The 26,177-nt window shown below is 34.5% G+C and overlaps 1 protein-coding gene across 3 annotated transcripts in view; it reads left to right on the forward strand.

Moving 5' to 3' along the window:
• The first annotated feature begins 787 nt into the window (after positions 1–787).
• LOC127721233 (uncharacterized) overlaps positions 788–26,177 on the forward strand; it is an 80,153-nt gene continuing 54,763 nt past the window's right edge. For 2 of the 3 annotated variants that reach the window (XM_052227911.1, XM_052227915.1), the window contains exons 1-3: positions 788–855; positions 6,992–7,101; positions 7,398–7,471. In XM_052227911.1, coding sequence (XP_052083871.1) covers positions 7,427–7,471 — 45 coding nt within the window. In that variant the 5' untranslated portion in view covers positions 788–855; positions 6,992–7,101; positions 7,398–7,426. The remainder of the gene's footprint in view (positions 856–6,991; positions 7,102–7,397; positions 7,472–26,177) is intronic. The other variant, XM_052227913.1, reaches the window with a different exon arrangement.

Below are 26,177 nucleotides of genomic sequence, written 5' to 3' on the forward strand. Positions count from 1 at the left end.
GGCTGCAAAAACGTTTGAGACACGATTAGGGCACGTTGTGTACTCCGAAAGACCGTTTGACTGTTACTTAGACTTTTACTTGGACGTATGGGTTAACGTACAAAACACACCCGACATTCACCGAAACTTACTCTGACAGTTATATATGCAATTTTTTATGAACAGAAAAGTAGGGGTTGACATAATTTCTAATGGCATGTCATTGATAAAATCTTAGGATTCAGAAGATCTGACATGTGTCAAGCACTAGCTAACATATTTTATTGATAACTATGGATTGATTTATTTTCGCGGGTACCAATTTTTGTGGATGAAGGAAAACTTGCGTGTTCGTGGTCTTTTAATTTCGTGGTTTTGACAAAGTCTTCATACAAGCCTATAGAAAATTTGTCATTCGTTGAATATTTTTTTTGTGGTTCACCTATAGCCACGAAAACCAACGAATAAAACTCAATTCAAAGTAGTAGTTGTTTGTCTTAATTAGCATTCATGCAAAGTAGTATTTGTTTGTCTTAACTAGAATTCATGCAACTGGTATTTGGAACATTTATATTATCACCTCTACAGTGTTAGCAGAAATAAACATCATGTTCTTGGTCTTTAGATCAAGCATATACATAATTTTCACCATACAAATATAAGTTCATCTTGCAATATACGAATTTTTCGTAATTTACATTGTGTTTATGTTCTGCTTCGCTTATTATCTTGAGACCATTTAATCCATTACGATATATTTTTCTACCATACCTTAATAATTTCAAATCACGTGACTCTCTGTCGTCGATTGACACGTATATCAAGGTTACTTTTATATCTGTTGTAACCAAGGAAATATGCTATCGACGTAGATTTGTATGTATATTTAATTGAGTATTTTAATTACCTGTGTTTGTAAAATGTCCACTTAATTTCGTAATGACTAAGACCGTGTTCATATTTACCTAAACTCGGTGTTGTGTTAGTGTAACTCACACATAAACTAAACAAAATTACGTTCCCATTGATATAACTCAATGTTTACATGTAGTTTAAATCATGTTTTGTCTACATGCAGTCGATAGTCAATGTAGGCCTTGTGTAAGTTAAGTGTACACAAAACTAGGCATGTAGAACATTTTTTTACCATGTATATTTAAAGAAGAAACGATTTTTGAATAAAGTCGATATTTATAACAATTATTAATAAAGTTTTTGCAGAAATATTTGTATAAACGTGATATATCTATTTGTTATAAAACACTTAACGTAGCTTTATTAACCCCTTATCAAGACACAAAGCATCATATAATGTATATTATCACATATTTTGTACTGCTATGTACGTTTTTGCATGGCCAATAATAGCCGGAAGTCAAGGTTGGTTATCAGCCCTCAAAAACCCATATCGTGCCCCCGAGTTTGATTTCCGGTAACCTGTCAATCAAATACTATTTGTTAACAAAATGGCAGCTGAAGCAGACGATGAGAGGTTTCTCACAGTATCGAATGATGATACCAGTAATTTCATTGAAGAAATGAAAAATGTTAACACAAAGAGAAAAACTAAAAGTGACGTAAAATTATTAACTGAATGGTTAAAGGAGAACAACGAATTACGAGCAGTAGAGGATATATCTGTACCTGAACTCAATCAGTACTTAGCCAGATTTTACTTGTCTGTACGGTCTCGGAAAAATGAGGAGTATGAGCCGGACTGCCTGAAATCAATTCAGTCATCGATTAAGAGGCACTTGATGGAAAAGACGGGAATAAACAACAATTAAAACTCAACACTAGTAGTAAACCAGAATAAATAAGATTAGGGTGCCTGCTACATGTGCTATTGATACACACTTTGAATGTTGGATATGTACTGATTGTTAATTTAGTCAGCATGATTTTTTGATTAGCTGTTAGTGGCTTTCAACTAGCTGTCATCAACCGCGAGTACTCACAAATCTGTACTTAGGGTCCGTTTGTTGTTGGGATGTACAAGTATCCGTCCACGTTCACTCTGTGTTTTATTGGCTGTATTTCTATTTGTATCCATCTAATGAGTTAAGCCTTTTTCAACTGATTTTTATAGTTCGTTCTTATGTTGTACTGTTACACCATTGTTTCAGATTTGGAGAGGGTTGAGATCCCGCTTATATAATAAAAAAAATAGACCGTCGTTGCCATTCAATATAAACTTTTTTTTTAATTTTACATGCTTGTATACAATATTACAATATAAGATCAATAGCGAAATAGTTATTGATCATTTAGTAAACATTCAAATGGTAAACGGACACGCATTCATCGCAGGACCGCAGATTTTAACATTAAAGGTTAAATGTCTGATATCTTATTTGTTTTATATTCGAGATCTACTGCTCTCATAAAATATACACTCTTAATAAATGTTTCATAACTTTGAAATCATGAATTTTATAAGTAAACACATCTTTTCATTTTCATGTTCATATTTTGCTTTTCAACTTTGATGGTTTATCTTTTTTTATTACTCATCTGTGATAGAATGTATCCTCTAATAGCCAGATGAGTACATGGGAATTTTTATATAACCGTAAAACATCGTTGAAATTGGATATGATATTCAAATTTAGTTATTTCAAAGTAAGGTATTTTTTCGGATAATTATATAAAAGAAGAAGATCATTTGATTTTCAGGCATGCTTATGACATATGCCTTTTATTGAGAAACGACAACTTTAAAATTGTTGAAGTTGATGTACTAAAAAAACGTCATCTGTCGATAATTGTCCCGCACATTCTGGGGCTACTCCTTTCCAGGATAGTATACAATGGTATCATTCAAACAAATATTGTTTCAGAATTTCTATATACCTGATGTACATTCATTTGTGAATGCATGTAGGTATTGTACTCGAGTAAAACAAATGGTTAAAAGATAAAAGTTGACATGTCTTGGCAAACCTGTGGGTTGTTAATGATATGATTGTTCTCGTACAATTGAATGTATTAACTTTCATCTTTTAAATGTGGTATTCACAAAATTTAAGGTCGAAAGATGGATTTTTTTTTCTACAAAAATTATGATGAAATTAATACGAACGTGTAATGTAGTTGACTGATCGTAGATCCGAATAAATGAATTTCCTCACTTTCCCTGACTTAAGTGTTTTTCTTTTCCGATATTATCATAACTATATTATGTTAGTATATGAATATAAAACATAATCATTTATCACTTCCCTAGGCTGACATGTCGGATTTCAAATGTTTGGCTTTGAGCGTTCCTGATGAAGGTTAATCCAGAAAAGCGCTCCGGACGCAATAAATTATTAAACGTGTTGTTTTCATTTTTTTTCTGACATATTGTATTTCACTCTTCGCATTTTAATAAAAGAGATACAGGTTATTTATGCAATCTATATACCTTCATTTAAATATTTGTAGACTCCTTTATCATCTGTTTGTGTTGAACGTTGATAATTCGTATTGTACGATCTGATTCAAAATCCCTATACACAAAGGTATGGTCCATTGGTAGTTACATAAACGTATAACATTCACAACACAGTATAGTCTTTATCAGATACCCTCACATTGAATAATTTATTAAAAGATATTTCCACCTTTTTCTAGAAAAACCTTTTGATTTTGTTCTTATTATTTCATTGCGTTGTATTGTTGTTTTAAATATTTTCGCTTAACTTTTTGGTATATGATATCGAACAATTTATACGCTTTTAAAACTGCCCCTGTTGAACAAGACACTTTACTTTGTAATAGTTGTCTCCCCAAACACTGTTTTTCTTGTGAGGACTACGTCTTTGCAACCGTGAAAGATTACGAAAAAGTTGTTTTATCACATTACTCGTTTTATACTCCGGTTGTCAAGAATAATGTTGATAAGAGGGATATATAGATTCCATATGACAGTTGTTTCCCTTTATTCCTCAACTGGTAGATTTATTCGCACTGATCCCAAAAATATATAATTTGTATATACTTATGTTTTATCACTTAATTTTGCTCTTCTAGTATTTTATCATTATCTATACAAATTTTGATTGGTTATTTAGAAATTATAAATTAGTAAATTTAGAGGATAAATTTAAAATGAAACTTGACCTTTCATTATTAAGTGATGGACATTGAGCAAGAACATGAATTTCATCTTCAACATTGTTCAACCATGTCATTATTACATAATTGACCACATCTTTTGTCTGGGGGTATTCCTTTATGTATTTCATTTTCTATTTCAAGTTCATTGGCACTGATTCTAAATTTGGTTAACTCATTTATTGTTTTATAATTACTTAATAGTATATATTTTCCTATGCCAATATTATTTATTAATAGTCTAAAGGTTTTTAATTTATTTCCTTGCGCCATGCTAGGTTTGTCATTATTTAATTGGTTACGCCAAATTTCATCATATTTAATTCGGAGATTTGTTTTAATGATAATTGATTCATATTAGATTTTGTGATTTAATAAATATTCTGGGGTTAAACTAAGATATTTAGATAATGAATAAATGCTTCCCAACCAATTGTCGTTACATTTTTTAGATAAAATGTTGGACTCTTCAAATGCCTCTTTAATTAGGGAGTTATTTTGTTCTAAAAGTCCGACCCAAAATTTAGTCATATTAAAAATAACCTCAAAAGATAGGTGGTTGCGCCCCAATTCTCCCATCACTGCAAGGTTAGTTGATCTTCAAGGTACCCGTAGAGAATATTTACAAAATTCAACATGTAATTTTCCAATAACTAGACCTGTGTACATCTGGAAAAAATAGTTATCTCCTTTTGATTGTAACTTATTTGGAAGAGAATTTGCCTCAAATGTCTGAGCCATATGATAAAATTGGCCTCAATGTGTGGTCAAAAAGATGTAAAAGTGTTTTAATTTTAGGTTTAAAATGAGTAAAATAACTTTTTAATTTGAAAAAGGCTTTTAATGCTTTATTATATAGATTGAACTTAGCATCTGTAAATATGTCAGAGACGGTAAATACAATGTCAAGATAATTAAATTGTTTCTCATTATGATTAAGCTTACCATTAAATGTTAAGTTTTCCTTTGATATCCTTCCTGTGTTATTAGAAATTAACACTTTGGTTATTTCATGTTAATTTCTAGTCCCCATTTAATACAACAATCCATTAAATTGTCCACAATTTTGTAATCCAGATGAAGTTTCAGAAATCATAATGAGGGCATCTGCATAAATCAAACAGTTAAGGATACTGTTGTTTAACAAAACAGTTAGAATATAAAAAATTCTAGTAAATCATTTATAAAGAGTTTAAACAATGTAGGGCTCAAATTGTCCCCTTGACAGACACCAATATCTGATGGGAAGTTTTCAGTTAGCGTATTACAATTAGTTTTTACAAACAAATACTAGTATGTGTTTTATACATATCTTTAAGTACATATAAAACAAATCGCTCAATCCGAGCTTCCTCAATTTAAAAAATAAGCCTAAATCCCAAACCTTGTCGAAAGCCTTTTCAAAATCAACAAAACAGGTATGGGGGCGTTTATGTCTAGGCTAAGTGTATTTATCAATCAACGTTTTAAGTACAAACACGTGGTCACTAGTTCTTTTTCCTTTCCAAAATCCTATTTGCTCTGGACTAACTATATTTCTTTTAGCTATAAACTTTTCTAATCTATTATTAAGTATTTTTAAAAAGAGTGTTCCTACACAACTACCTATCGAGATGCCTGTAAAATTTGAGGGGTCATCTTTAGATCCACTTTTATGTATTGGGACAATAAATCCTTTAGCCTATCTTTCAGGAAATTTCCCCTATTTAGGAGGGGTTATATGAGAGTGTTTAGTACAGGAACTTTCATATCAATTTTTAACAAAACAGAGACCTGACTGTGATAAAAAAGATCGGCTAAAAAGTCATGAACTTTAAAAATGCAACTTTATCTAATAGTTCCTCTGGTACTATAAGTAGTCAACTACACTGCGCACACGAGGATTTTCAATTGTCTAAAGTAATCCCCTCTGGTTCTGTCATAAAGAATATTTTATTAGTTGATCATTTGATAGAGTAAAAGGTATACATAAATGTAAACAAAGTTAAGAACTGACACGAAGGGAGCATGTACACGTAACACGAAAACGAATATCAATATATGTAGGTCACAGTATGATTTCCTTTTCAGTGTGAATCACACACGAGTAAGATAATTCTTGCGTTTATTTAAAGAGTGTTATCAAAGTTTTACATTAAAATTCATCTCACATAAATGATAATGTATCTGTATTGAAGCGATAAATTAACAAAACTTCACATTTTTACAAACAATTATCAGACGAATATAATTTTGAAGTAAATTATAGTTTGCATTTTTATGAAGGAAAATATTGACCTCATACAGGTCATTATTTTATGCCTTGGAGCATATTTCATTGACACATGGTATCGTCCGGGTTGATTCTTCGAAAGAATAACCTATTGTTCTGAAAGAAAATAACTCCATATAGGTATACAAAAGTCAGATAATGCATATTTTAAGGTTTTTCTAGTCGTAGAACACATCTCGGGTTGTCAGAATTACCCAAAGAAAGACTGCCATACGGTCGGTCATTCATTTGATCAATCCTGACACCCTCGGTGTTTTAAAAGATCAATAGTATATTTCCGCATGTATTGAATAACATATCATCTACCAGAAACAGATTTAGGAAATAATTTTGATGTGGTGAAAGAACAGAAAATACTCAAAACAATAGTTACCCATTGTTTTGCTTCATTTGCTTTAGAACTTGCATTCTTCCACAAACGATCTATTTCCCTTTTAATGTTATTAAAATTGAAGTAACATTTCTAGTGTTGTCAGTTTTTTTAAGATCATATGAATGTCCTTCATGAGCAACATCGAAAACCAAACGTCATATTTCGATGGGTTATTGTTTGCATCTGTTACAAATTGAATTTCTTTCGAGTATATTACATTAAAAGGCAAATCCAGAGAGAACAGTAAATATTCGAAAACTTTATTTTAGATGTGAGCGTATTAGTACCTTCTTGTACAGAAAACAATATTAAAGACTGATATTGATCTCAGTTTATATATGCAGGATCTGGAACAGTGTTCATCAGGAGAGTCTCTAAAGTAAGAATATGTTTGTAAGACTTGACACAATTTTTCACGTTGTCATTGTTCTGGTCTTTCTTTCTTCTTACTTTCGTCAGGTGGTCAAACATGACTCATGTACAAACAACACAGATACACGTCAACGTTATGATTGATTAACATTACAAATAAAATCAGGAAATTTGCCTATTACATTCATCTAGAATCCCCTCAAAAGGAAGGTGTTTTCAGATAATTAGGACGTAATAGTTGGATAAAAAAAAAAACGCTTTTGTTCAGAACTTTCTATTAATTTTTGGTTATATTGTTTGCAGATGAGATATACAACACACATATTTAAAAGATGATGATGGTGATGCATATGTTTGCCCTTCTTTCTTTGGTTAAGGTATGTATACTCCATTCTCTAATGTAATTTACAATGAACGTACGAGTGGTCGTAGACTAGTGAACATTCCTGACGAGAAATTATCTAGAATATCGTTTGGAGACACAATATATTCCCATTCTCTGAAACGTTTTCTCGTATACACTTGTATTGGATCTGTCATTATTTATATTTCTTGAAAGAAATTTATCTTCCTAAGTCATTAGAAGTCCTGCTTGAGCAATGTGCATACTAATACAGTTGCATTACTATTCCTATGGTAAGAATAAAACAGAATATTTAATATCTTATGTTTAGTCTGTGTTTATATCCGTGTCGCAAAGTCAACTAAGGTACAACCTAAGGTCTAAATTGCACAACTTTTTTATATTTTGTTTTACTTGAAAAGTTCTCTAACTTTGTTTTTAATTTGATTTCAATTTTGTATGATTCAAGTGCCACTGCTTAGCGTAATGTAGTCGGAACACACGTCTGGCGAAATAAATTGTAAGCCTGGTATACACAAATTAAGACCTTTCCACTCGAAAGGATATCTTTTGATCCGATCATATTGAAATCCAGTTTAAAATGTCATTTTCAATGTCAAATGATAGCCTATATTATGCTGATTTAAAAAAAAATATATACGGTTCCTCTACACTTTTGTTTCAAAAAAGAAATATATTTTGTTACTTCCGGTCTGAAAAATGTCACTTCCGGTATTATTTAAATTTTACTTCACACTGATTCAAAAAATGTATAGTTATGTGTACTTTTATACAAAATTTAGCTACTTCCGGTTAACACAAGGTCATTTTCGGTTGGAATTTTTTTAATGTACATTGTAATATGGCTTGCAACCATATATACACAAGGTCACTTCTGGTTTGCTTTTAAAGTCATATGGTTTGAAATCTTGTATATGGAGTATAATTGTTTAGGCAGTCCACGGTGGGTAAGGTTGTCCTGCGAGAGAACGTTCTGTGCTGGTGATTCGGTCCTGACGGGTGCTGGTGGGTCCTGATTCAGTGTTGGTGGGTTTGTTTACATTGTATCAGAACGGCAATAAAACAACTGTGTTGTTGCTTAATTTTTCTCTGATACGTCATAAGTACCATGCAAAGAATACTACAACAATTTTTTATTGCAAAAGTCGTGCAAGTTCGCAAAATGAAATTGTCCTGACGATGTGCTGGTGATTAGAAAATGGTCCTGAAACTGTGCTGGTGGGTCCTGGTTCTGTGCCTTTATATTTTAGTAAAAAGTGGCAAATATTCAAGATCATTGAGGCTTAACTGTGATTGACTAATTAGCTGTTATCTGTTTTCTTAGAATTGACATTGTTGTGAATCTGTTTACTGTTATTATGAAAAAAAATACCCCTAATTTTTTATTTTACTGTTTTCTGTTTTCTCATTTAAGATTATTTAAAATGCTGTTATCGGTTATCCATATTTTAAATTAACTGTAATCTTTTTTATTGACCTGTTAATGGAACCCCTCCTGTCTCCTTTTAAGATAAGAAAATATGTTTGCCATTTTCGGGATTACGATCCTTTTGCATGATCACCAAAATACGGGTGTAAAATATACAATACCTATATAAAAAAGATGATGTGGAATGTTTGTCAATGGACATTTCAATAAGAAACCAAAGGAAGGATGTGTTAACAACCATACGTCATCGTACGACCTTCAACAATAACCCAAAAAATCAAAATGTAAAAGGTTTTGCATAAAAATGGAAAGCATAAATATAGAACAAAGGACCTTTTCTAATAAAATTGATAATGGAAACGGGGAATGTGTCAGGGACAACAACTTGACCAAAGAGCAGATAACAGCTGACGGCCACCAATGGGCGGGATACAGCCGGCCCTAAAATAAAATGTAATCAAGTTCAATGGAAATGGATGTCACACTCAACTTCATAACATATAAATGAACTAAAATAAAAGAAAAAACTTACAAGACTAACAAAGGCAAGTGGCTCCTGACTTGGGCCAGGCGCTACAATGCGTAGGGATTAAACATGTTTTGTAAGAATCAGGCACAAACAATCAAGTGAGTCTGAAAACTTCTTAGATGAGTTTAAATAATACATTCAGTGTCCTCAGCATCCTGAATATTGTTTCTCTGACAAATTTGTGCAATTTGGTGCTTACTAAGAGGATGCCAATAGAATTGCTTTTTCTTAGGAGAGGGGGGAGGGGGGGTGGGTGGGGGGGGGGGGGGGGGGTGTAAAGAAGAGGTCACAGTGAAAGTTTCTAAGCTTGGAATTGGAATAGTTTTGAAATTCTAAAATTGTTAATAAAAAATGATATGATGCAGATGTTCAAGAACGATTTTCTTGCTGCAGATGATAATTTTACCATAAAAACATTTTCCAAGAGTGGAAGGGAGTGTCCCGTAAAATTTAAAAGTTTTACTTTAAAAAAAAATGTATCTTTTAGCTTTTAAACATCACTTGCTGTATCTTAAAAATTTATTCAACATAATAAAATTTTTGTCTCAACGGTTGTCTGTATTTTTTACCCCAAAGTTCGATAGAACACTTAAATTTTTTTTCACCATTTTATAGATGGGCAGACTAGAATATTTCAGAGTATGAAAACGAAATAACACAGATTAACAGAAGTAAGATTTTTAAGTCTTGCAATTTATAATTCCAAAATAAAGTCTGTCGTCGACGATATTTGATAAAGAATTAAGGGATAGGGAGTGAACGATGTCTCTTTCTTTTCTAAATATAAATATATTTAATGAATACAAATAAAATATTAATCTTAATTGGAAATGAGTGAAAAATGAGTGAACGGAAAAAAATACAAGACGGTGACAAATAAGGTAAATTTGAAAATTTAATTGACCGAAATAGCTCACGGCTAATTTTGGTCTTATTTTGTAGATATATATAATATCCTTTGATTAATGCATGTCGTAGAGTGTCAAAGTGGTGCAGATTTTTGAAAACTGCGGTCAAAGTTCAAAAGGGGGGATTTGAAAAAATCGAAAGTTTTAGACATTTTGGACATTTCTCGGTAGTCTCTCATGTTAAATTAGAATTTTTTTCGATGGAAGCATGTGCTAGGAATGCTCCACAAATACAGCTAGTCATATTTATGTCTGATTACCATATATACATACCCTCGCTTGCAACATATAAGAAAATATCTACGAAAATTATCGACAAAAAATATTCATAATTAAGATTTAGCTATGCAATAATACATGTCCACCTATAAAGATGTTTTTTGGGAAAGTTTTATTAAAGTGCCATAAAGAACAGAGGAGAAATAAGAACTGCAAAGTTAACACCCGGTCCATGATGTTGTAAAAAAAATGATGAAAACTCTTGGCTGATTTTTTAAACTTAAAATGATGTTAGAACTATAAAAATTAGTCTTCGTGTTCATGACACTATAGTATATGAAGTTTGTTTTTATATCAATAAATATATCAGTTCTAGACCAATATCACATTGAGAAGATGTGTCCCCTTCTTTATTACAACGACAGACATGGTTGTCGTTTGTTGATGTTGTTCATAAATGTTTCTCGTTTCTCGTTTTTATATTGATTAGACCGTTGCAATGGTTTTACACTAATAATTTTTTGGAGCCCTTACTGTTCGGTGTGAGCTAAGGCTTCGTTTAAAAAACCGTACTTTGACCTATAATGGTTAACTTTTACAAATTATGACTTGGATGGAGAGTTGTCTCATTGGAACTCATACCACATCTTCTAATATCTATAAACAATGGAATACATAATAGTAGCAGACTTGAAAGCCCGATATATATGTTAACTACAAAACAAAGATTCACAGGGATATTACACTTCAAAGGTTGCTGTCTATGTATAATCATAAAACACTAACACTAGACATCAATATGCCCATTAATTTGAAAAGGTAACGGAATACTAGAAACAAAAAGATGGATGTCATTGTATGACGCCGACAATAATCATGGATTTATTCAGACCACCATGTACTGATTGACCATTGTTTCTTGGGTCATTTTGATCCGCGGTGAATTGATTTTCACTGCATCATATGTGTGAATATAAGAACCAGCTAGAATGACAAATTTTGATACATGCATGTTTTTTCCGACCCCTTGTAATTGTTGTCCTTTGCTAATTTCGATTAGAGAAGACGTGTCGCATCCTGTAAGAGCACGAACTGCTGTTGGTGTGCCAGACATCAGAGGTCCATTAACTAAACAGTTGCATATGTCGTGAATAGGTAAAAACTGTCTTGTGGCTTTGGTTGAAGAAACGCCTCCAGTCTAAAATCACAATTCATCATGTTTGACAGCTGAAGAAAAGCCCTTATTAGAAATAAAACATAACTGTCATGACTTTAATATGATGCAACCCCTGGAATAACTTTTCAATATATGTTCATTGGAAAAAAGAGACGGCAGAATAATTCTTTTATCTGTCTTTTAAGTCACTTACAGACCCTACACAAAATTACTTCACAGTCTATAGGTTTTGAAAAGATCCCGCTAGAAACATTTCGTCATGTTCTTGCAAATCAAAATCATTGTAGTGCGATAGTGCATAGTTACAATGTACCTACAAATCTTATCAACCCATGTTTATTTTACGGTGCACAAATACACTTCTTCTAATCTCTAAGTGATCTGCATTCAATGACTTGAAGAACAATTTCGATCTACCACCATTTGAAATAAACCTTATTGTCCCTTTGACGCCTTTAATAGCTGACTATGTGGTATGGAATTTGATCATTGTTGAAGGTCGTGCGGTAACCTATAGTTGTAAATATCTTTGTCATTTTGTCTCTTGTGAAGAGTTGTTCCATTGGCAAGCATACCACATCTTCATTTTATATACACCAATGTCCGATGTAAGGGGAGGGTTGGGCGCCCGCTGACATCTTAAACCTCTCCACATTCTGTATGTGACTGTCCTAAGTCAGGAGCCTGTTATTCAGTTGTTGTCATTTGTTGCTGTTACATTTTTGTTGTTCGTATATTATTTTGTACATTAATTATGCCGTTGTCTTTCTCGTTTGAATTGTTTTACATTGGTCAATTCGGGCCCTTTATTGCTGACTATGCGGTAAGGGCCTTGCTTATTGTTGAAGGCCGTATTGTGACCTATAGTTGTAAATGCATGTGTAATATTTGATCTTTTGTGGAGATTTTTCTAATTGGCAATCATACCACATACTTTTTTATTATGGTTTTAAAGCAGTCATTGGCCAAATCTTAATAACTTTTGTACCATTTTACATAAAGACTTTGGACAATACCAATACCATCTATATGATCAGGGGTGTACTAGTTTTTCATAATGGAATATCACAAACTCAGCTAAAGTATACATTTCCGTCCAGTATCAAATGAGAGTGCATTGTAATCATTATCCATTTGAAAATAATTGTCATCTTCTAACCAGGCAAAATATTTATCAGAGACTTTGGAATACATTGTAAAGAAAGAAACAATTTGAAACTTCAAACGATCGTTAACAGCTTTCACAATTTGTTTTGCAAAATGCAATATCTGTAAACAAATGTAACTGGCAAACTATACGACAACGAACAGTCTTGTTTTTTTTTTTTTTTGCAAACAGATCATCATGTAGACTTTCTATTAGTATTTGAAAAGCAAAATCGTGCCACGATTAATTTGAAGCATCAGAAGCAAATTATTTTTAATTTCATCAAGTAGTTAACATTGCATGCTGAATGTTGAAGCGGATTGTGCTTGAAGTTATTTATGAAGCGTAAACTCACCACTGGATGGCCTGCCTGATAATTTGCGTTATTCAAAAACAATATCGGTACGCTCAAATGACTCGACATGCCTTAATTGCTTATGACTTTTGCCTCCAGGATAGACATTTTGTACCAGTCATGGTAATCATGGTAATGCCATGAAGCGTGTTTTAACTAAAGTTGATTCATCGTTAAACGCATGGTTTTTTTCTCACTAATTCAAATGTATGAACATGTTCTCTTCTTTGAGATTAAGTAAGTCGTACGCAAACTGTCTATTAGCTCTTCCAGGTGGCTTTATTATGGAATAAGCACTGACAATAATTTTCCGGATTTTTTTCGGAGTTGTTCCAATGTGGTTTAAGATTAGTCTTTTCGAAAAACAAGAATAAAAGCACCTCAAAAGTTATCAAACCTTAGCATCTGTACTTATTCAAGCAAATAGACACAACTATTGTTACAAATATAAATTTATTTTTTATAAAACTGAAGAAAATGCATTTTAAATTCATTGCATTTTATATGGCAGGGGAAATAGGAAAGGGGAACGTTACATGGCTTGTTGGGGTGAAAATTGAGAAGTAATATTACTATGTGATGAGTTTTATAAAAATGCTTGTAAACGTTAATTTTTATGTTCTATCAAACTTTTATTTATCAAAACTTCTTAAGTATTGGTTGTTCCATTTTTTTGTGTGAAAATTTACTATTGGTGATATAATTATATAAGAAATGTAATATACTTTGACAGACGGTAAGATTGAAAAAAATGTTACATACATTTGAAAATCGTCCAATTCACTCAATTGTATGTTCATATGATACTAAAGTTTTATGTCAAATAAAAGCTGATATATCACTCTTTCATCTGATACCAATTTTTTGATGATATCTTCATTTGGGAATTTATTATAAGCGTTCCAGTGTTTGAAAATGAAAAAGAAAAAAAAAACCGAAAATCACACTTTAACGCGATTTTACAAAAAACTGCACCGTGGGAAAACTCTACGTCAGGGCTTAAATGAAAGTATAGTGTTTACCCTATCTTCATGCGAATTTTCAGCCGTGAGGTATTTCAATCCATTAAAATCTTTAAATAAGCGACTTTTCCGATTTGTCACTCCACTATATTGGGCATCTCGATTTTGTTGCAAGCCATTTTTTAGATAAATAAAGTTTATCAATCTATCATCTCTCCACCTGCACTCATATTTCTACTCATTTCATTCACATTTCAAAGCGAGGCAATGATTCAAAAAACCTATTTACGCCCTCTAAATCCAATAGTGAAATGCTTTTCATTCAATTCGCATAATTGGTACTATGATGAATTGCCATTATCTGTTGTCAGTAATTGCATATAGGAAAATAATCTGTCGGTTGTGATTGCCTAAACAAGTAAACTTGTCAAATTTCAATCGTATATATATGGTTAATCAAATAACAGAAATGGTTCTTTTTTTGGAAAGAAAGTCATACTTGGTCTAAATATATTACAAGAAACCTGAAAAATGTGTATCAAAATCTAGCTTTCAAGAAAACTTTAATTCATAAAAAAGACTCTAAGGCAAAGCTTTTGTCCCAATTAGGTTCAATTGATAGGCAATTGCCAAAGGTTTCGGGGACCTAAAGACCCAGGTGGGTGAAGTTACTTTTTTTTAATTGAGGTCCAAAGTTGGGGTAGAGTGACCATATAACCTCCCAACTTTAATTCATACAAAATTCCCTACGGCAAAGCTTTTGTCCCACTAGGGAGAAATGATAGGCAATTGCCACCGGTTGTCTGAACCCAAAGACCTTGGTGGGTAAAGTTAAGGATTTTATTTTAAATTGAGGTCAAAAGTTTTGGTATAGGGACCCTACCACCCAGGTGGGTAAAGTTATGCAACTTTTCTAACTGAGGTCTAAAGTTGGGGTACGTGGACCCTATAACCTCCCTTCTTTAATTCATAATTAATTTTTAATTTTTCATGAATTAAAGGAGGGAAGTGGTAGGGTCCCGAAACCCCAACTTTTTACCTCAATTTAAAAAGTTCAATTCCTTTACCGACCGGGGTCTTTGGGTCCAGGCAACCTTAGGCAATTGCCTATCATTTGTACCTTGATTGGACAAATCTTTGCCGTAGGGACTTTTTTTTATGAATTAAAGAAGGGATTTGGTAGGGCCCCCTACCCCAACTTTTGACCTCAATTAAAAAGGTTCATTTAATTTACATACCTGGATCTTTGGGTCCAGAAAACCTTAGGCAATTGCCTATCATTTGTACCTAGTGTGGACAAAAGCTTTTCAGTAGTGAATTTTTTTATGAATTATAGAAGGAAGGCGGTAGGGCCCCCTATCCCAACTTTAGACCTCAATTAAAAAAGTTCCATAATTTTAACCACCTAAGTCTTTTGGTCCAGGCAACCTTATGAAATAACTCATAAATTATTCCCAGTATGGACAAAAGCTTTGCTGTAGGGATTTTTTTTATGAATTAATTTCAAGGAGGTGGTAGGGTCCCCTTACCCCAACTTTGGGCCTCAATTTAAAAAGTTCCAACCACCTGGGTTTTTGGTGTCCTGGCAACGTTAGTCAATTGCATTTCATTTGCTCCTACTGTGGACAAAAGCTTTGCCGTAGGGAATTTTTTATGAATTGAAGAAAGTAGGTGGTAGGGTCCTCCTACCCCAACTTTGGACCTCAATTATAAAAGTTCCATAACTTTACCCACAAAGTCTTTGGGTTCACGCAACCTTAGGCAATTGCCTATCATATGTACCTAGTGTGAACAAAAACTTTGCTTTAGTGATTTTTTTTGTAATTAAAAAAGGGAGATGGTAGGGTACCCCTACCCAAACTTTGGACCTAAATTAAAAAGTTCCATAGCTTTACATACCTTGATCTTTTGGTCCAGGCAACCTTAGGCGATTGCCGATCATTTGTACCTAGTGTGGACAAAAGTTTTGCCGTAGGGAATTTTTTATGAATTTAGAAAAGAAGGTGGTAGGGTCTCCCAACCTAGCTTTGGACCTCAATTAAAAAAGTTTCCTAACTTAACCCAGCTGGGTCTTTCGGTCCAGGCAACCTTAGGCAATTACCTATAATTTGTATCTAGTGTGGACACAAGCTTTGCAGTAGGGATTTTTTTTATGAATTAAAGTAAGGAGGTGGTAGGGTCCCCCTAAACCAACTTTGGACCTCAATTAAAAAAGTTCAATAACTTTACCCACCTTGGGCTTTGGGTCCAAGCAACCGTAGGCAATTGCCTTTCATTTGTACCTAGTGTGGACACAAGCTTTGCCTTTGGATTTTTTTTTATAAATTAAAGAAGTGAGATGGTTGGGCCCCCTACTCCAACTTTTGACCTCAATTAGAAAAGTCCCATAACTTTAACCACCTGGGTCATAGGGTCCAGGCAATCTTAGGAAATTACCTATAATTTTTTCCTAGTATTGACAAAAGTTTTGCTGTAGGGATTTTTTTATGAATTAAAGAAGGAAGGTAGTAGGGTCCCCTTACCCCAACTTTGGGCCTCAATTAAAAAAGTTCCATAACTTTAACAACCTGGGTCTTTGGGTTCACGCAACCTTAGGCAATTGCCTATCATATGTACCTAGTGTGAACAAAAACTTTGCTTTAGTGATTTTTTTGTAATTAAAGTAGGCAGATGGTAGGGTACCCCTACGCCAACTTTGGACCTAAGTTAAAAAGTTCCATAGCTTTACATACCTAGGTCTTTGGGTCCAGGCAACCTTAGGCGATTGCCTATCATTTGTACCTAGTGTGAACAAAAGATTTGCCGTAGGGAATTTTTTATCAATTTAAAAAGGGAGGTGGTAGGGTCTCCCAACCTAGCTTTGGACCTCAATTAAAATAGTTCAATAAATTAATCCAGCTGGGTCTTTCGGTCTAGGCAACCTTAGGCAATTGCCTATCATATGCACCTAGTGTAGACAAAAGCTTTGCCGTATGTATTTTTTTTTATGAATTAAAGTAGGGAGGTTGTAGGGTCCCCTAAACCAACTTTGGACCTCAATTTAAAAAGTTCCATAACTTAACCCATCTGGGCCTTTGGGTCCAAGCTACCGTAGGCAATTGCCTATCATTTGTACCCAGTATGGACAAAAGCTTTGCCGTAGGGAAGTTTTTATGAATTGAAGAAGGCAGGTGGTAGGGCCCTCCTACACCCAACTTTGGACCTCAATTATAAAAGTTCCATAACTTTACATACCTAGATCTTTTTGTCCAGGCAACCTTAGGCGATTGCCCATCATTTGTACCTAGTGTGGACAAAAGTTTTGCCGTAGGGAATTTTTTATGAATTTAGAAAAGAAGGTGGTAGGGTCTCCCAACCTAGCTTTGGACCTAAATTAAAAAATTTTCCTAACTTAACCCAGCTGGGTCTTTCGGTCCAGGTAACATTAGGCAATTACCTATAATTTGTATCTAGTGTGGACAAAAGATTTGCAGTAGAGATTTTTCTATGAATTAAAGTAAGGAGGTGGTAGGGTCCCCCTAAACAATCTTTGGACCTCAATTAAAAAAGTTCAATAACTTTACCCACCAGGGTCTTTGGGTTCACGCAACCTTAGGCAATTGCCTATCATATGTACCTAGTGTGAACAAAAACTTTGCTGTAGTGATTTTTTTTGTAATTAAAGAAGGGAGATGGTAGGGTACCCCTACCCCAACTTTGGACCTAAATTTAAAAGTTCCATAGCTTTACATACCTAGGTCTTTGGGTCCAGGCAACCTTAGGCAATTGCCTATCATTTGCACCTAGTGTAGACAAAAGCTTTGCCGTAGGTATTTTTTTGATGAATTAAAGTTGGGAGGTTGTAGGGTCCCCTAAACCAACTTTGGACCTCAATTTAAAATGTTCCATAACTTAACCCACCTGGGCCTTTGGGTCCAAGCTACCGTAGGCAATTGCCTATCATTTGTTCCCAGTGTGGACAAAAGCTTTGCCGTAGGATTTTTTTTTATAAATTAAAGAAGTGAGATGGTTGGGCCCCCTACTGCAACTTTTGACCTCTATTAAAAAAGTTCCATAACTTTAACCACATGGATCATTGGGTCCAGGCAACCTTAGGAAATTATCTATGATTTGTTCCTAGTATGGACAAAAGCTTTGCTGTGGGAATTTTTTTATGAATTAAAGAAGTTGGGTGAAGGGGTCCCCTTACCCCAACTTTGGGCCTCAATTAAAAAAAGTGTCATAACTCTAACCACCTGGGTCTTTGGTGTCCTGGCAACCTTAGGCAATTGCATTTTATTTGTACCTAGTGTGAACAAAAGCTTGGCTGTAGGGATTTTTTATGAATTAAAGAAGGGAGGTGGTAGGGTCCCCATACCCCAACTTTGGACCTCAATTAAAAAAGATCCATAACTTTTACCAACTGGGTCTTTGAGCCCAGGCAACCCTAGTTGATTGCCTATCATGTGTACATAGTGTGGACAAAAGCTTTTCAGTAGGGATTTTTTCAAGAATTAAAGAAGGAAGATGGTATGGTCCCCCTACCCCAACTTTATACCTCAATTTGAAAAGTCCCATAAATTTAACCACCTGGGTCTTTTGGTCAAGGCAATCGTAGACATTTGCTTATCATTTGTACCTAGTATGGACAAAAGCTTTTCCCTACGGATTTTTTTAAATTAAAGAAGGGAGGTGATAGCCCCCCCTACCCCGACTTTGGACCTCAATAAAAAAAATTCCATAACCTTAACCACCTAGGTCTTTTGGTCCAGGCAACCGTAGGCAATTAAAGAAGGGAGATGGTAGGATACCCCTACCCAAAACGTTTGACCTAAATTAGAAAGTTCCATAGCTTTACATACCTCGGTCTTTGGGTCCAGGCAACCTTAGACGATTGCCTATTCTTTGCACATAGTGTGGACAAAAGCTTTGCCATAGGGATTTTTTGTATGAAAAGGGAAATTGTAGGGCCCCCTACCCCAACTTTGGACCTCAATCAAAAAAGTTCCATTACTTTAACCACCTGGGTCTTTTGGTCAAGACAACCTTAGGAAATTACTAATAGATTGTTCCTAGTATGGGCAGAGGCTTTGCTGTAGGGATTTGTTTGATGAATTAAAGAAGGGCGGTGTTAGGGTCCCCTTACTCCAACTTTGGGCCTCAATTAAAAAAGTTCCATCACTTTAACCCCTGGGTCGTTGGTGTCCTGACAATCTTAGGCAATTGCATTTTATTTGTACCTAGTGTGGACAAAAGCTTTGCTGTAGGGATTTTTTTATGAATTAAATAATGGAGGTGGTAGGGTCCCCATACGCCAACTTTATACCTCATTTTAAAAAGTCCCATAACTTAAACCACCTGGGTCTTTGGGTCAAGGCAACTTTCGACATTTGCTTATTATTTGTACCTAGTATGGACAAAAGCTTTGCCCTAAGAATTTTTTTATGAATTAAAGAAGGGAGGTGGTAGGGTTCCCCTACCCCGACTTTGGACATCAATTAAAAAAGTTCCATAACTGTACCAACCAGGGCCTTTTTGGGTCCAGGCAACCTTAGGCAATTGCTTATCATTTGTACCCACTGTGCACAAAAGCATTGCCGTAGGGATTTTTTTATGAATTGAAGAAGGCAGGTGGTAGGGTCCCCCTACCCCAACATTGGACCTCAATTATAAAAGTTCCATAACTTTACCCACCAGGGTCTTTGGGTTCACGCAACCTTAGGCAATTGCCTATCATATCGAGGGGTTATTGCCACAACCCAGTAACGTAAAATGTGCGTGTTTTCAGGAAACGATTTTTTATTATTTTTATCGCTGTTTGAAAACCAATTGCTGCTATCCCAGTGTTTTTTGGTCAATCATTATCGTAATTATATATAATAAAAACCAAAATCTCAAGATATGTTTCAATTATTGATTTATTTGATGATAAACTTCAAGATTGGTTTTGACATAAAAAATGCATTTTATTAAATGAAAAACAAATTTCCACAAACTATTAACTTATGATAAGCCTTTGTTGCACTCTACTCAACTTATACACAATTTCAAAATCAAATTGCCACAAAAAGGTACCAGACGTTAATTTGTTGTTGCAGTTCATATGATGTATTTATAAATGGAAAATCAGTTGTACACAATATGGTAATAAGAGATAATTGTTTATTGCGTTTGTAAATATGAATTTAACTCCAATTTCAATGAGTGCCATATGCCGTCAGCAACTAATAATTGGTTTTGGCTTCTAAAAAATGTATTTCTTTATTGTTGATTTTTATTTCTAAAATCCGTTATTTCTAGTAATCTCTTTAAGGCACATTCAAAATATAAAATATACATATTTTTTTCATACTGCAACAAAGTAAATCTAAACATTTGGTTTTGGCAAAAGAAGTTTGATTTCAAATCTTATTAAAAGAATTCAAAAAAATGTACGATGATGAACAATATAAACTATTTCTTGTCAAATATACAATTTCAAACGTTTGTTCCAAATGTTCAACATAGTAAATAAAAAATGTCACCAAATGTCCTTTTCATAACCATTTTAGTCCTTGTCTGAATCCTGGTCATCTTCTTGTACGTCAGGAGATGGCAGTGTATCTTGTATTTTGTTGTTTGCAGTAAGGCCCTTGAAGAATTCGTGATATTCTGTTGGAATTACACGGGTTTTACATAGATTTAATAAATCTTTCTTCTTAGCAAGTGAAATCGCCTGCTTACACTTGTACCTTTTAGGCAATTCCTTTCCCCGCAAAGTTGTCAGAGCCTTCCCTTTCTTGTCAACATCTATCACTTTCATTTTATGAAATTCTCCGTCGTACGAAAATTTAAATTGGACATGTTCTGGTTCTTTCTTTGAAAACCTCAACCATTTAATTTTTAACCAATTAACCTTTTCACCCTCAGTATCAACCTTGCTATATTTAACTGTTGATTTTGTAACTTCTTTAAAGTCATAAATGTCTTCATACTGAACGGGAACAACCAAGTATGGATTTTTTCTTCTTGCCATCCTGACAACTGTTGCCCATTGACTTGGCACATAAATTTCCGTCTTTTTCTTAGCAAATTCTATGGCTGAATGCATGCTATCGCATTCCATTTGGGTATGTCCACTCTCAAGAAATTTGTGGTCAATTGTTTCTAGATTAGGGAGATTAGTTACGGCATGCAATAAAGATGTTGCCGTAAACTGATTCCTGTTCTGTCCGGAGCATGCATCTGAGTATAGTATGGCATTCTTAAAGTTACTTGGCAGTGCTAAAAGCTGTAGATACAAGCAAGTTGCTATCTCACATGCTCCACGTTTTGCGTCAATTTCTGACCATAAGTAACAAGTAGCATTTTGAGTGTCAAGATTGTATATGGACAAATTGTAACAGTTGAGTTTTCTCATATAATAAATCTGGCTTACTAGGGAACATGGCGTTTGTAGCACAGCTTGTAGATCAAATGTTGCTACAAATGTATCTTTAGACAACTTGGCAGACTCCTTGTCATTCTTTTTTTCCTCTCTAGCTCGCATTTTCATTTGTTGATGTTCTTCATATATTTTCTTTTCAACCTCAGTTACGGTATTATCTGCAATTCCTTTGTTATAGGTTACACATGTACTACATTGATCCTTTTTTGGTACATGAAACGAGTAATTATATTCCTCATTAAAGACTTTTCGATAGGTTACCAGACTTACAAGTTTTACATTGTCAGCATTTATACCTTTGTAATGCTCTTGATAGAGTTGATACATCTTTTGTAAATTAAGTTCGGCTCCTAGATATTGTCTATTAGACTCTTTTCGTGTATAATGCCCTTCTACTACGGGAAAGGATTCAATATGCCTTCTGACTCTCTCAAGATCTTCTTCCTTAGTTTTATTGTGGGGACTGTGTTTCCCACGTTTATCCATTCCTACAAACACCCCTCCTGTCACATTAGCCATAGCATTGTCTATGTACGCATCACCGACATCCAAAGTATTCCTGAAAAACTTTTTGCAGACTACTTTATTGCTTCCTTCAACTTCAAAAGAGTAAGACCTATAAATATCTCGTTTTCTCTTATTCTCGGACTCATTTAGAATAATGTACTTTCTTGTCTGTTTTTCTTGAATTTTAGATATAATGAAATCTTTTTTTCTTTCGTAAGAATCCAGTGACCAGAAAGTATGAAATATATTCTCTCGTTCCTCTTCATTGACCTTTTCATTACATTTGTATTTGCATTTACTGCAGTCAACTGGTTTGACAACTCTCTCTGCCACAACCTTTCCTCTCTGGGATACATATTCTTTACCAGTCAATCGTAATTTCTTCCTTATATTTTTTTTCCATTCATCAGGCTTAGACTTTCTTTTACGAAATAATTTTTTTTTCGGAGGTGTAATGAACGTGTGTGATTTACGAGGGGGTGTTCCTTTTGGACGTCCAGGTTTTCTTCTAGACTTTACTGGTGTTGTTGTTGTATCTTGTATGTTCTCAACATGCTCAATATTTTCACTGACATCAATGTTTGCATCATCTTTGTTCATTGCCGTTTGATCTGTTATGTTTGCATCATCTTTGTTCATTGTCGTTTGATCTGTTATGTTAAAATCATTTTGTGTTGTTCCTATTTTAATACAACCATCATAATGTGAAGGAAATGTGTTGTCATCAGCTGTCAAATACGCAAGAGAAATTGTTTCGAATGAATCCGGTGAACAAATGGTTGGTTCAACATCTATAACTGGTTTTTCTGTACGACTTGAGAAAATGTTGATTTTTTTTCTACTCCAGTTTGCCAAGGCCAGCGGCAAAAGATCAGCAGCACGATTTGTCCATTTACCATGGCATTTCAGTTCTTCAACTTCTGTCCTGAAATCTATCCATATAATATCTTCCTCATATGATTCATTTATATCGCTGGCAGAGAAGAAGAAAATGTATGCATTGGCATTGTCCACGATATGATTACATAATATTTGTCTCAGGTCATTTGCATTGCTGAAATATGGAAAATGCAACATAGCAGCTCTAAAAAAAACAATCTCCATCGGCTAATACTTCTTTTCGCATTAACCCATTTGCAGCAAGTAAAGTATCAAGCTTTTCTTCATAATGCAATTTCTCAACTGCCATAACATGGGACTGTTGTTCACTGACATCCTTTACTGCTTGTACGATATCCTGCTCAGTTCCTCTTGTGTCTATTATAGGAATTTGATGGACAATATTGGCTGTCCTTGTCGTTGTAACTCCTTCATTCTCAATGGTAATACTACTGACCTTTACTTCTTTCTTCCGTTTTTTTATCTTATTTGTCTTCTGACCTTTTTCTTTCTTTGATATGTTTCTCTTTCCTAGCTTTGATTTGACTGAAGTTTTGTTAAAGATTGAATTGTCTGAATCAGTATTGTCCTCCTCAGATGTAAAATGAGACAGGTTGGAGTCTGAAGAATTCATATCTTCCTTTGTAAATTTGTAGGATTCTTCGCTGTCTACTATGGATTCTAAATCGCCATCAACATCAAACCTGACGCCCAGGCCTTTTTTCTGAATGTACGCAAGCGGTTTGTCATCATCACTGCTCTCATCATCAAGCTCGTTTCTTTTATAAATATTCTGATATATTTGTTTGATATGTTTGTTTATATCAGGCTTATAGTTTACCTCTGCCTCAACCAGTGCCTCTTTATCTGTCTCTGTTTCGGCGTTATCATGAATAACCACCTCTGTATGCGTCTCTGTTTCGGCGTTATCATTTATTGGCACCTCTGTATGTGTCTCTGTTACGGATTTATCATTTATTACTACTTCTGTGTGTGTCTCTGTTACGGCGTTATCATTAATTGCCACCTCTGTATGTGTCTCTGTTACGGTGTTATCATTTATTGCCACCTCTGTGTGTGCCTCTGTTTCGGCGTTATCATTTAATGCCACCTCTGTATGTGTCTCTTTTTCTGCATTATCATTTATTGGTACCTCTGACTGTGTCTCTGTTACGGCGTTATCATTGATTGCCACCTCTGTGTGTGCCTCTATTTCGGCGTTATCATTTATTGCCACCTCTGTATGTGTCTCTTTTTCGGCGTTATCATTTATTGGCACCTCTGACTGTGTCTCTGTTACGGCGTTATCATTGATTGCCACCTCTGTGTGTGTCTCTGTTACGGCGTTATCATGAATAACCACCTCTGTATGTATCTCTGTTTCAGCGTTATCATGTATTACCACCTCTGACTGTGTCTCTTTTTCTGCGTTATCATTTATTGGTACCTCTGTATGTGTCTCTTTTTCTGCGTTATCATGTATTACCACCTCTGACTGTGTCCTTTTTTCTGCGTTATCATTGATTGCCACCTCTGTGTGTGTCTCTGTTTCGGCGTTATCATTTATTGACACCTCTGTGTGTGCATCTGTTACGGCGTTATCATTTATTGCCACCTCTGTATGTGTCTCTTTTTCGGCGTTATCATTTATTGGCACCTCTGACTGTGTCTCTGTTACGGCGTTATCATTGATTGCCACCTCTGTGTGTGTCTCTGTTACGGCGTTATCATGAATAACCACCTCTGTATGTATCTCTGTTTCAGCGTTATCATGTATTACCACCTCTGACTGTGTCTCTTTTTCTGCGTTATCATTTATTGGTACCTCTGTATGTGTCTCTTTTTCTGCGTTATCATGTATTACCACCTCTGACTGTGTCTCTTTTTCTGCGTTATCATTGATTGCCACCTCTGTGTGTGTCTCTGTTTCGGCGTTATCATTTATTGACACCTCTGTGTGTGCATCTGTTACGGCGTTATCATTGATTGCCACCTCTGTATGTGTCTCTGTTTTGGCGTTATCATTTATTGCCACCTCTGTGTGTGTCTCTGTTACGGCGTTGTCATTAATTGTCACCTCTGTATGTGTTTCTGTTTTGACATTATCATGACTTACCTCTTCTGTATGTGCTTCTATTTCAGAGGTTTCATGTTCTACTATATCTGTATTTGTCTTTATTTCGGGGTTATCATGAAGTGCAACCTTTGTATGTGTCTTTGTTTTTTCTTGTACTGCTGACTCGCTGTGTGTCTCTGTTTCCAGGTTCGCAGGTACTTCCACCTCTGTTTGTATCTCTGTCTCTGTGATATCATTTATTGACGACTCTGTATGTGTCTCTGTTTCAGAGTTGTTTTGTTCTGCCATCTCTGTATTGGTCTCTGCTCCAGGGGTTTTCTGTACTGTCCTCTCTGGATGTGTATTCTGATTTTGCTCGTCTGTTTTGTCTAACCAATCTTCATCTGAAGACCATTCATAATCCATTCTGAAATAAAATATCATTACATTTACTATACTCTCCTCCATTAACATGTACTATAAAACTACCTAGTGGTCACAAAGGCAGGAAAACATAAAACACAATATATACTTTTACATAAACTTTCGTTTTAAGATGTTGTCAATATTTTCTATGTGTTGCATTTCATTTCATGTTTGCATATTATGGCACCAAAGCGCTGTTCCAATTCTTAAATGTATCAGAATGTGTTAAGTTTTTTTTCATTTACATTTATTTCCATTCCCTTTTCTGTACATTGATCAGAGGTTCACTCGTTTCATGCCTTTGTCTAAGATATATATTGATTAAGTGTACCAAAACATTCATGCAATTGTTATCAAGTTGTATTGAATGTAGTGTGTCTGTAAAGGGGGAAGTACTGCACAAAAGTTTTTTTTGCTAAAATGTTCATGGTTTAGAAGAAATAAATTAGTATCAGGCTATTATCCTTTAAAAAAATAGAGGCATAAATATTTGATTTTCAAAATGTGCCTACCTTGAGAGACTTCTTGTTTATACTGCCAGAAATAATTGTCATGCGCTGCTGAATATCACCTGAAAAATTAGATCTAAAAGCTACTATATGTTTTTCATACAAGTTTAAAATTATTCAGAAATATAGAAACAGTTTCTTACAATGTCTCAGGTTTGTTATTCTAGAAAAGGGGTAATTTGTTTCAATAATTATCGCTAAATATATATGA

Source organism: Mytilus californianus, unplaced genomic scaffold (genome assembly GCF_021869535.1).
Source record: "Mytilus californianus isolate M0D057914Y unplaced genomic scaffold, xbMytCali1.0.p SCAF_12, whole genome shotgun sequence".
NCBI classification, from domain to species: domain Eukaryota; kingdom Metazoa; phylum Mollusca; class Bivalvia; order Mytilida; family Mytilidae; genus Mytilus; species Mytilus californianus.